Source organism: Rhipicephalus sanguineus, chromosome 4 (genome assembly GCF_013339695.2).
Source record: "Rhipicephalus sanguineus isolate Rsan-2018 chromosome 4, BIME_Rsan_1.4, whole genome shotgun sequence".
Lineage (NCBI taxonomy): Eukaryota > Metazoa > Arthropoda > Arachnida > Ixodida > Ixodidae > Rhipicephalus > Rhipicephalus sanguineus.
This window is the reverse complement of record NC_051179.1, coordinates 15,014,842-15,026,439: the sequence shown is the minus strand read 5'-3', so window position 1 is coordinate 15,026,439 and position 11,598 is coordinate 15,014,842. Positions and strand designations below refer to the sequence as shown.

Genomic DNA, 11,598 nt, shown 5'->3' with positions numbered 1-11,598 from the left:
TCCTACAAATATTTTTAGGTGATATGAAAACGCACATATACAAAGTACACAGAGGAATATGAAGTGTTCAGGCTGACAACTACCACTGAAAGAGGCACGACGCCTCTTTTCCCTTCAGTAAGGGGGTGAAGTAAGTATGAAAGAAAGAAAAATATGGCAGGACAAGAAGGTTAAAGGGGTACTGACACCTTTTTTCGAAGGCGAGTTTACTCTGCCATACATATCTCCTGTATGCAGAGACGGCTATGAGCAAATGTGAAGCTCAGCAAATGCTGATAAGATATTTTAATTTGATATTAAAGTCAATTTTTCCGTGGCGCACCTACTGATATCGACACTAGCTTGACGTCAGGCTACAGTACAAATTCTGGTGACTTCACGCAGCAGTCTGGCTTGTTGTGATGACGTTAGGTACCGAAACTTCCAAGATGGCCACTTATACGTCATCAAAACTTCCAAAATGGCTGCTTGTACGTGGAAACGTCACTATATATTGTGCAAGCACGTGACTAGAAGCTCATACCGTGTTGTGACGTCAGGGTACAGTAGGAACTGAAACTAGCTTTTAAAAACATACTGCAATTACTTTTTCAGGGCGCGCTCGCGCTTAGCACTACCTTTTCTGGGCTCTTGAGGGCTTGACCTTTCATTTGACGCGAAAAAACGACAACTCAAAAGAGTCGTGTCAGTACCCCTTTAAGGCAAAGCAATAATAAATAATGGAGTACTCCTATGAAACGTAACTGGTACGCATGAGCAGGAAAGAACACACAGGCTTATTAATAATAGGTTATCAATTACAAAGCAGAACCCAGCAAAACACTATTGTGCTCCTGCAATGATACCAAGGAGTGAGTGAGTGAGTGAGTGAGTGAGTGAGTGAGTGAGTGAGTGAGTGAGTGAGTGAGGAGTGGTGAAGTGAGTGAGTGAGTGAGTGGTGAGTGAGGAGTGAGTGAGTGAGTGAGTGAGTGAGTGAGTGAGTGAGTGAGTGAGTGAGTGAGGTGATGAGTGAGGTGAGGAGTGGAGTGAGTGAGTGATTGAGGGAGTGAGTAGGGAGTGAGGTGAGTGGTGAGGGAGTGATTGAGGGAGTGAGTGAGGGAGTGCGTGAGTGAGTGAGTGAGTGAGTGAGTGAGGTGCGTGAGTGAGTGGAGTGAGTGAGTGAGTAGGTGAGTGAGGAAGTGAGTGAGTGATGGAGGTGAGTGAGTGATGTGAGTGAGTGAGTGAGTGAGTGAGTGAGGTGAGGAGGAGTTGAGTGGTGAGTGACGTGAGTGAGGTGAGGTGAGGGTGAGTGAGTGAGTGAGTGGGTGAGTGAGTGAGTGAGTGAGGTGAGTGATGGTGAGTGAGGGAGTGAGTGAGGGAGGGAGGGATTGAGGGTGAGTGAAGTGAGTGAGTGAGGGAGTGAGTGAGTGGGTGAGTGAGTGATTGAGTGAGTGAGTGAGTGAGTGAGGAGGAGTGAGTGAAGGTGAGTGGAGTGAGGAGCTGAGGAGTGGAGTGAGTGAGTGAGTGAGTGAGTGAGTGAGTGAGTGACGCGGTGCATGTGCCACCCTTCCCGCTAACTTCCCTATCATAAAGAACATATCACTAAGTGCACACTTATCATGACAATTAGACCGCTTATCGCATTAACGTCGCCGATCATTTTCGAAAGATGGGAAATCTGTAATTTTTTTCTTTCAAGAAATAAAAATAAGTTCTAAAGTTGCACCTACTCCTCGGAAATGTGCTGAAAATGCGTAACGTGGAGTACGACGGAGCATTTCTTCCCGAAAGCAGCTTCGCGGTGCGACACGACCAACTTTTACACCCCTGACTCTAAGATAAAAACGTATATCACATTGCTCAAGCAAAGTGCAGTGTTTACGGAGCTCGCGACAGCAGTTTAGACAGACCGCACTTACAACTACAAGCAGCTGCGCACGGCACAGCATAGTACGACTTCCCGCCTCACTGCCCACAAGTTTCTGCAGCGCATCGTATACATTTATGATTTGCTTTTGCCTCACATCTTCCATCGAGAGCACGCGCTGTCGTAGGCACGCGTGTTTACACAGAGGACGTCTTCGGCGGCCGTTTGTGTGCCGGCGAAGCAAAGAGGGTTTCCACGAGCTCTTACACGGACGAGCAACGCACGCAACGAAGCTGTCGCCTGTTTTCGTGCGTTCTCGTGTTATTATAGAGGTTGTGAAAAGTAAGCAAATTGTACTTTCCTGGAATAGAATATGATCAGCGCGCATGTGTCTCTAAGGTTGTTCGCTCAAAAAGAAGCAGACAAGATGCAATGGCTGGCGAGGCAAAAAAAATACAAATCCAAGTTCCTCGCTGCCAATATTCGTCACAGAAACTCGAGCTTCGGCTCTCTATCCCTGCCTCTCCTACTGCCCCTTACCATGGTGAGGAGTATAAAGGCACACCCCTTTCTCGTATCTCATCATCGTCTCTTGAGGCTCTGCTGAGACTCAGTAAGCACGCGCACACTGATCGTTGCACTACACTTACGAGGGTAAGGCAAGCAAGAAAAGGAAAAAAAAACAAAACAGAGATGTTAATCATAATATATCACTGGATACCCTGTATACGAGGAGAAATGCGAACTGCAAATAACGCGATGAGAAATGCTAACGGCATGGTACGAACATGATATAGTAGCGCAAGGACTCGAAAATATAAGAAAACAGTCAGACTTTTCGAGTTTTTGCGCAACTAGATCATGTCTAGCAAGCACCAACTCGCACAGGAAGAAGTTATTCTGAAGTAAGGTGTGAAATACGACACTGTCCATGCACACAACAATGTTGACAGTCTGTCGGGCTATGAGAATGTCCCTCCTTCTGTCATTCAAACGGTCGCCTGAGAATTCTACGTCCTTCGGTGAAGCTGCAGCTACACAACAAGGTTTAGGGGGACGCTGCATTTGCATAGACCTAAACACGCCTCCCTCCAAGGCTCTTTTTACTTCCTTTTTCGATACTGGCGGCATGTCTGATTTCTCTTTGTAACTATACTCTTTCTGTTATCGCCCTGAGTGTCTTGGCTACTGTACGGACCTACAGACTCCTAGTACATAACAACAGCACCTTAACGACACTTAACTACGTGATAGAAACCTGGATGCTTGCGAAAAGGGTGCAACTTAAACTAAGGACCGGACTTAAACCGGACGCGCGTCTGGTTAATCTTCCTGCCTTTCCTTCCTCTTTCTTCTCCTCTTAAACTAAGGAGCCATAGAAAAGAAAATGATAGGTGTAACCTTAAGGCTTAAGGGACAAGAAGAGAGCAGAACAGGTCAACGAACAAACGCGTGTCAATCTAGAAATCAACGAGAAGAAACGGGCATGGGTGGGGCATGTAGCGAGAAGGCAAGATAAAAAGGTAACTTACTGTATTCCAGGAGAAGGGAAGCACGCGAAAACGGGCATGGGTGGGGCATGTAGCGAGAAGGCAAGATAAAAAGGTAACTTACTGTATTCCAGGAGAAGGGAAGCACGCGAGGGGGAGGCAGGAAGTTAGGTAGGCAGCTTGCAGGGATAACTTAGCGGCAGCAAGCACAGGACCGGGTTAATTGGAGAAATGTGGGAGAAGCATTTGCCCTGCAGTATGCGTACTCAGACAGCTGCTGATGATTGTGATGACACACACCTCACTAAGAAGGCTAGAACACCTTCGTGCGACAGTTTTCGCTGTACAATCTACAGTCACACGCACTGGTGCGTGTGACTGTAGATTGTACAGCGCAACGAATCGACGGGACACACACAACGGAGCGCTAGCTTTCATCAATGAAATTTATTCCCTTTGCCGCAGAGCACATTTCTTGTGTCCCGTCGTTTCGTTGCGCCATGCAATCTACATTGATGCTGTACCAACAAGCCCAGACTTCAACCTTGTCAGTGTGAGGAGTCCGCAAAACATCGCATATACGTTTGCCAGCTACGACGCCTGGCCGTTCGTTTACGCACTCCGTTGGATCGCCTGAACTCAAGATATTTCTCGCCGACAGAGGCTCTCGGATCACGGCTACAGGCGTCACGTGTTCAGAAAGGAGCACGTGCAGTGCTGTAAGCTTCTGACATCGATAGATTTCGGCGACTGGCTGCAGTCTATATGAGCTACCTCCGCATGAAACACCTTCTTTTCTTTTCATTTCAATATGTAACCTTCTTCTAACCGGACATGCATCTGTCAAACTCCCAGTCGTTCCTTCCCATATTCCCTCTTGAAAGAGCACTGACAAAAATTTTGCATCTTGCTTTTTTTTGTTGTAATCACCCACTTATCACGGCTGGAAAGCTCGTTTGTTCGAGTGGGCGACGGTTAACTATTTGGAGACGGTTTTATAGCGCTCAGTCGCAGTTTCGGTTTCAGAGAGCGCCGAGTGAGGCGGGACCCAGAGTGGTTTTCGTGTAAACATAGCTGGCTACGTGAGCACACAAAACCGCGTGCACATGAGCACCGCGTCGACAATTCTTTTCAACGAAGGCTTCTTGGGTGCTTCTATAATCCCCTCTGAGGCATTGTAAATATCCGTGACCCCAGCCCCCGAGAATGCACTGCAGAGACAAGGACATCAGCCTTTGTACTCCCGGACAAGTCTGCGCCCTCTTTCCTTTGAAAAGCCAAAATAAACTCGTGACGCAGGGGGCGGTTGGTTGTTTACACGAAAACCAAAGGCGCGTTTCTCGCGCAGTGGCGCGGCACGCATTTTTTTTTCTTTATGTGTGCTTTGCTTGCTCGTGTGTTCTTGTGTCTTCTCCATGTTTTTATGAAGTGTCATTCGTTCTAAACCTGCAAGCAGCCTCGTCGATTGGTGAGACTGTCCGCGATATGTTCTAGGATATATATTATGTGTTGATATTTCGTAGATGATGCGTGTGTGTCCACACAAATCTATCCTACAAGTTATCTCGCCTTCAAAATGTTGTGTCAGTACTCCTTTAATCTCTCACGCCATTACGGGGAGCCACCGCGAGAGCGTCGCCAAAAGGCGCAGCGCGAGCAGCTCGAATGCAGCGCATGCCTCATACATAACGTTTCCACGCTAGCAACATATTAAATATGGCCGGTCGATGCAATCATTCAATGCTAACAAGGGCATCGGCAGGGGTGTGCAAATGAGGCACTCTACCTTCCCCCGCCTCGATACAAAATCCTACCGACATCTGTGATTGCTAATTACATCGACAGTCATCCACAGAAGAGTATAGAAGCTTGGACGAGTTGGTACTGGTGCAGGACAGCGTATAGCACAGCTCGCAAATATAGAAAAGAGTAGAAAAACTTCTAGGTGACCCTCTTCTGCAAAGCAATCTAATAATTGTCAGGGTTTAACGTCCCAAAACCACGATATGATTATGAGGGACGCCGTAGTGGAGAGGCTCCGAAAATTTCGGACCACCTGGGCTTCCTCAACGTGCACATTAATCTAAGTTGTACACGGGACTCAAGCATGTTCGCCTCCAGCGAAAATGCGGCCGCCGCGGCCGGTATTCCCTCCCGCGACCTTCGGGTCAGCAGTCGAGCAGCATAACCACTAGACCACCGTGGTGAGTATCCTGCAAAATAAAGATAAGTTGCAAGTCAGCGATACATTTCTACTCTGTCCTCTCTTCCTATGTTCGTGCGCTGTGCTATAGACGATTTTAGGCGGCTCACGGGCGCGGTCATGTTTTATAATGTGATCGTGACTGGCCTTGGCCTGGCCATTGCCTCCTATTATAAACTATATGCCTACCTCATGAGCGAAAAACCAGCTGCGAAATCATTTCCTTCTGCTTCTTGCCACTGGATGGATGGACGGATGGATGCTATGAGCGTCCCCTTTATAACGGGGCGGTGACAAGTGTGCCACCAGGCTCGACAAAAAAAAAGAAAAAAAAAGGAAAAAGAAAAACCTTTACTCTTCTTTTTCTTAGTGTTGGCCTAGTGTCCTTACTTCAATTAAAACTATCTTACTCCAGAAAAAAAAAAACTTAAATTTCAGCCCCGTTCTCTGCCCTTTACGGCAGAATGTCCTCATTTTTTCCAATATTTATTTTTGTCCTTTCTCTCTAATTTTCTGCCACCAATACCCTAACCTAACCGTCTCTTACTTATTTCAATCGCGGGTCTGTTCAGTTTTCCACTGTCTCTAAAACCCAAAGCGTCATGTAGGCTAGTGCCCAAACGTACACCTGGGTGGATATCTCCACATTCAATCGGAACATGCTTCGCCGTTTCGTTATCGTTTCCTTATCACTAGTGTCGGTCGCTAGCGCCACATGTGGCGGACGCTCCAATAGTTTTGGCATCTCGTACAACTTCCGACACGGCCGCTCACAGCAATCTCGAAAAACTCTCGACTGGAGTGCCCCAATGGGCCGCAGACAAAAATCTCTTGGCAGATGACGTGATGATAGTGTTGGTCCCTAGATAAAAATCTAGGGACCTTAGATAGTGTCGGTCGCGAGCGCTACCTCGCGGCGTTTGTTCAGAACTCGAGGCAGGCTGGTTCCGCTGGCAGCCTGAGAGATCTAGGCACTCCTCAAGCATCTAGTAAAGGAAGCAACAGCCTAGCGAAGCGGCCGTGGCCGTGCCACACAAGCTGATTGCAGCAAGCTGTAAGCAAGTCACATATTTGCACAGCAAAACATATATAGTTCGATATGTAATTGCCTAAAAGTTGACAAGGTTGAAACCTTTGCGTTTGCTTGGCATGCACTACGCCACGGCGATACGAGATAATATTTATTGTACTTCGTATTTGCGTATAGCATGCCTTTAATTGTTGCATCAGTAATTGTGGCTACAAATCAACATGGCAACACCCATGCAGACGTGACCACCCGCTTCGATCCGAACTAGTGCTTGCTACTTCTCCACTATCCTGACAGAAATAAATAAATGATGTAATCTGCTATCGCTTTGTGTCATCTCACGCTGGAGACAAATCATCAAGTATGTTTTGTCTTTAATAATGAGATCAGCTGCTTGTTTAACCAAGCCTGCTAAGCCTCCGGGGGTTTGAGGGAGATCTTGGAAATAGTGCAAAATAATGACGAACACCTTGTTTTCGAAGCTTCAGGACGCAAACATAAAGCAAATACAAGCCCAGGTTTCGAACTTACGGGTCACACAGCGCACTACAACGACGCGATAAATTCGAGCCGGAAGGGACCCGCATCGATGGGTGCCCCCATGTAATTTTGTCCAGCGCTGTCGTCTGCTCGAGTGCGCGCACACGCTACGAGGACGCCGAGCAGACGGCACGGCGCGGATAAAGACATTTTGCACGGCCCACGCCATTTTCCAGAACGTTTATAGCTCTAGAAACGTTGATTTTCCTAACTGAGGAAACTTTTCGGCGCAAGTTCAACGAGGACACATAACACGAAGAAACAGGACGGGCGCCAACTTCCGACCGACTTTATTCCACAGAGGAACGAAGATTTTACAACGATTTTATACATAACTTGCAAGTGACGTCACTTCCTGTCTTCCGTCCGCCATCACCGAGCACATACGTCTCAGTGACCGCGCTGTGTTTACGTTCGTGCGCGGATCGTTCGGCGTAGTGCGCGTGTTTGGATCGTTTGCCTTGCGCTTATGACGAACGAGAATCGTTCAGGCCATTATGCAGCCTGCAGTGTCGTCAGTGGTGTCATACGTAATGGTTGAAACAACAATGGTTGCAGCGCTCAGACTACACAGATTTCGTCGCCGATTGCTTCATAAAACTATGACCCAATAACATATTTGGCACCCAGTCGGGGTTCGTTTCACCGAATAGCTAATAGAGCCTCCCGAAAACCAAGGCGCGATCGCTGTGTTCAATTCGGTGCTTCACGTTTCGACAAAAATTGACCTCGCGCATAACTCCGTGATGATACACTCGGCGAAAAGGTGAGGAGATTCGGAAGCATAACTTGCCTGTTATGAAGTGACACCCGCACACATAAACGTTGTGCAACGTCTGAGGTCCTTTCTGTTAACGCGCGCAAAGCCATGTGCTCCACTTCTCGAACAGCTCTTTCGTGCGGTCGCACGGGTTTGTGAACACGTTTGGCAAACAATCCCCGCTTCTGGTCTTTTATTGCGATAGCAATTATATGGACAGTCTCGGCTGGATTTTGCCGTCGCCGTCAGGCACCGTATATGTATAAGTATGTGCATATATATAAAAGCCCCAAAGAAAAATAATTCAGAAAAATGCTTCCGAAGCGCGGAATCGAACCAGGAACCTCTTGCTCCGCAGCGAGTGGCGCTAACCACTACGCCGCGAAACGCAGATCCTCCACGTAGCTAACGGCGAGCGTTATATACACACCCTTTACCGCTGGATGGACTCAGAAACGGCAGGCGCTTATAAGCGTTTCTTCATTACCAGCGAGATGGCGCTAGGAGCGCGACGGGCGCATTTAAAAGTCGTCGGCGAGCTCGCTCGCTTCTTCTTTTATTTGCGCAGGGAGAACCTTGCCCTTCCGCTGTCTGCTCGCGCGGTTTTCTCGTGGTGAGGGGAAGAGGGATGTTTCAAGCTTTCACCGTGATGTTCGCGCTCATGTTACGGAGTGTACGAAAGTCACTCGAGCTCAAGGGACGCCGCTAAACGAACAAGCAGATGATCGCGAACTATCAAGTGTCACAGCTCGACACTTGAAGCACGCTAGTTTCCTTCGCTGCTTCGGCCGCCTTTGCAACAGGAGCGCTGTTCAAACTGACAGTATTCATTGGCGAGCTTCACTTCGCATAGCATTAGTTTCTTGCTATCGCATTCATTGCTTCGCCCTTGCGGCGAAACTGTGACTTTTTTTTATTGTTGATTTACACTTCTCGTGCAAAAGCCAAATATCGCACAAATCGCCGTTGCGATGTGCAGCGTTGACGGGAATAACGAGAACCGCACAGCTTGAGTCGGTGTCGTCTGCTGCCATGTGCTCGGTATATGGCGGCGCATGTCGCAAAATCGTATCCCAGAGTTCCGCGGTGTGACGTAGTTGCAACTTATGTATAGTGATTTTCCAGGGACTCAAAGGCCACGGTCCAGTGGCGCCATCTGATTTTACTTGAACAAACCAGCTGCGGAAAATCGTCTATACGCCGTGATGATCCAGGAAAAATTCCAACGAGATTTATTTATTGTTATTATTTTGTCAGAAGGTTGGGCGTAAGTGACGGTTGTTTTTCAGTTGTCTTTCCGTTTTTTTTCTGCAGCGTACTTTGGATTACCGAAACAACAACTTTGTTCAAGTTGTCATGCAGAACGTGCCACAGATGGGCGACGCGTTTTGATGAACAAGCCACGTGGTGATGAATCATATTTAAGCGTCGCATTCCTACGCATCTAATCTTTCCCTCACTCTTTTTTTTTGTAGCGGCTGCGTGTTATCTACACGCGTCCTGAAACTGTATAAGATATAGTGAACAACGCTTGACGATTGCCTGCAATGTCAGCCTTAAAAGCCTCGTGAACAAGAGCATTCTGTTTCACTTTTACCAAGGTGGGCGAAGAAGCGCGAAATACCAAGAACTCCGGTACTTCTGTCCTTGACGTAAAAGTACACGTAAATGGAGGAATCGCGACCACGCGAACTGGTTGATGCGTCGGTGTCGACCGAGGATCTAGAAGGTACTGCTGAAGAGACGCAAGAGACCGTGAGTGAAGGACCACCGTTTGCTGAAGCGTCCCGTGGACCAGAACCTGATGGAGCGATTAAGGCAGGTACCCCGCCGAAGAACGAACCGCCTTCAGGTCCGACAGCGGCTTTGCAGGAGTGCAGAACAGCGATGCTACCGCCGGCTTCACCTTCGGTGAGAGGCACTGTGCGCGTGCTGTCACCGGGCGACGGGAACCTGCGCTATCCGTCGCCTACTCTTCCTCCGGTCGCTAAACAACTCAAGCGATCGGCGTCCACGCCTCTCTCCTCTCAGAGTAGCAGCGCCGTGTCGAGTACCCAAGCGGAGCGAACCCCTTCGGTGTCGTCCACGTCGAGCGAGTCAACGGAAAACCTTACCTCCTCCTCTTCCAACGCCACGTCGTCTTCATCGTCGTCGTCGTCCAGCTCGTCGTCGTCGTCCGGCACGTCGTCCGGCTCGTCTTCCTCCAGCTACATCACGCTGCAGGACGGGAGTATACCGTGGGATCCTAGCAGGTACCCAGTTCGCGCCAGCCAGCCGTCATCGGTGGAAACGCCAACATTCCTCGAGTCGGCTGAAGGTTCGGCGTCGTCTGCAGGTCAGCGTACTCGATTTCCATCGCCGCTTACTTTCCGCCAAGCCATCGGTCGGCCCTCCGAGGTATGTAAACCAATTGCCCGTTACGCAGACATCACAGAGCCGCCATTTGCGTCTCCTCCAATGCATCCCGATGTCTCTCGAGCCGCTGATTCCACCAGTTCCCTGCCGTCAACGAGTCACAGCGCCGCTGGGGAAACGTCGTCGTTAACCGCTCCGTCGACGAGCGGTACACCGTCCGCTATCGCTTCGGCAGTCGATCAAATGGCGAGACCGAAAATAGCGGAAGGGGCATCCTCACAGCAACATTCTGCTGCCAGAGAAGACCCGGAGCCGCGCGAACTCGTCGACCGCACGTACGTTCAAGGGTCGGAGCCGAGCGACGTTGAAGGCGGGGATTCGGCAGGCGTTGGCCAGGATACACCTACCGATAGCCCGTCTTGTGAAACCAAGCAGGATTCCGAGGAAGCGATTGACTCTGACGAACGCTGAAGTATACCCACACCTGTGGGTATACTAAGACGGCACGTCCTTCTAGCAGCCGTTAGTATTTCTTCCACCGGTATTTTGGGCTGACGACGCTTATTCAAGCCGAACTGCGATATGGTATCCAACGCAATTGTGACGGCGTGTGAACACTGTATTCGAAATGTGAGACCGCAAGAGCAATCCTGTACTTCAGTCGCTCGTCATAAAAATAAAGGTGATTGCAAAAGGGATTGTACTAGCTGTGTTACCGCAGCTTTTCGAGCTAATTGATTAATGCTACGCAACATATGCTACGCAAACATATCTTGAACTGCTAACCATACTGCCTGTATTTGACATTGTCGACAAACACCTGGTAATATGGCCTTCTGCCATTTGTGCTAACAGCGAACAAAAAAAAAAGGACGATCTTTTTGCAGGAGAAACAGGTTCATCGCCGCCACAGTGATGTATGCTTTCGCTAGCGCGATAAAGTGCATAACTCTTCGGCTGGCGCAGTATTTCTCCACCATTGCTATTCCACGTACAACGAAGGAAGGAAGAAACAAGCGGAAAGACAGGGAGGTTAGCCAGTTCTTAGACAGGCTGGCTACCCTGCGCTGGGGGAAGGGGTAAGGGGGATAAAAGATGATAGAAGAGACATGTTTCAAAAAAGGAGAGCAAGAAAAGGAAAAAGAAAAACAAAGGGGGAAAGAAAGAAAACGAGAAAATGACACTACTTAGTCTGTCTCTAAGACCAGTTGTCCGCAAGAAGCGCAATAATGCTTTTAAAGCCTTCTGTGCTGACGACGGACTCGGCCAAGGTACAACGCTACACACTGCGCATGCGAGCACCCTTGCCTGCAAGTTTTAAAGGGACTGTCTACCGCTCGGAAAAAATTTTCTGATTATGGTGAAAATGAGAAG

General features: G+C 48.7%; 1 protein-coding gene across 1 annotated transcript; it reads left to right on the top strand.

Moving 5' to 3' along the window:
• Nucleotides 1-9,537: 9,537 nt before the first annotated feature.
• LOC119389222 (uncharacterized protein DDB_G0271670) lies at nucleotides 9,538-10,695 on the top strand. Its single transcript, XM_037656425.1, has one exon. It carries the CDS (start codon nucleotides 9,538-9,540, stop codon nucleotides 10,693-10,695), a length of 1,158 nt encoding a protein of 385 aa, XP_037512353.1.
• Nucleotides 10,696-11,598: the final 903 nt, after the last annotated feature.

Bases quoted from the DNA above. Each gene is read 5' to 3' on its own strand.
- LOC119389222 (XM_037656425.1), top strand. From the start codon at position 9,538: ATGGAGGAATCGCGACCACGCGAACTGGTTGATGCGTCGGTGTCGACC.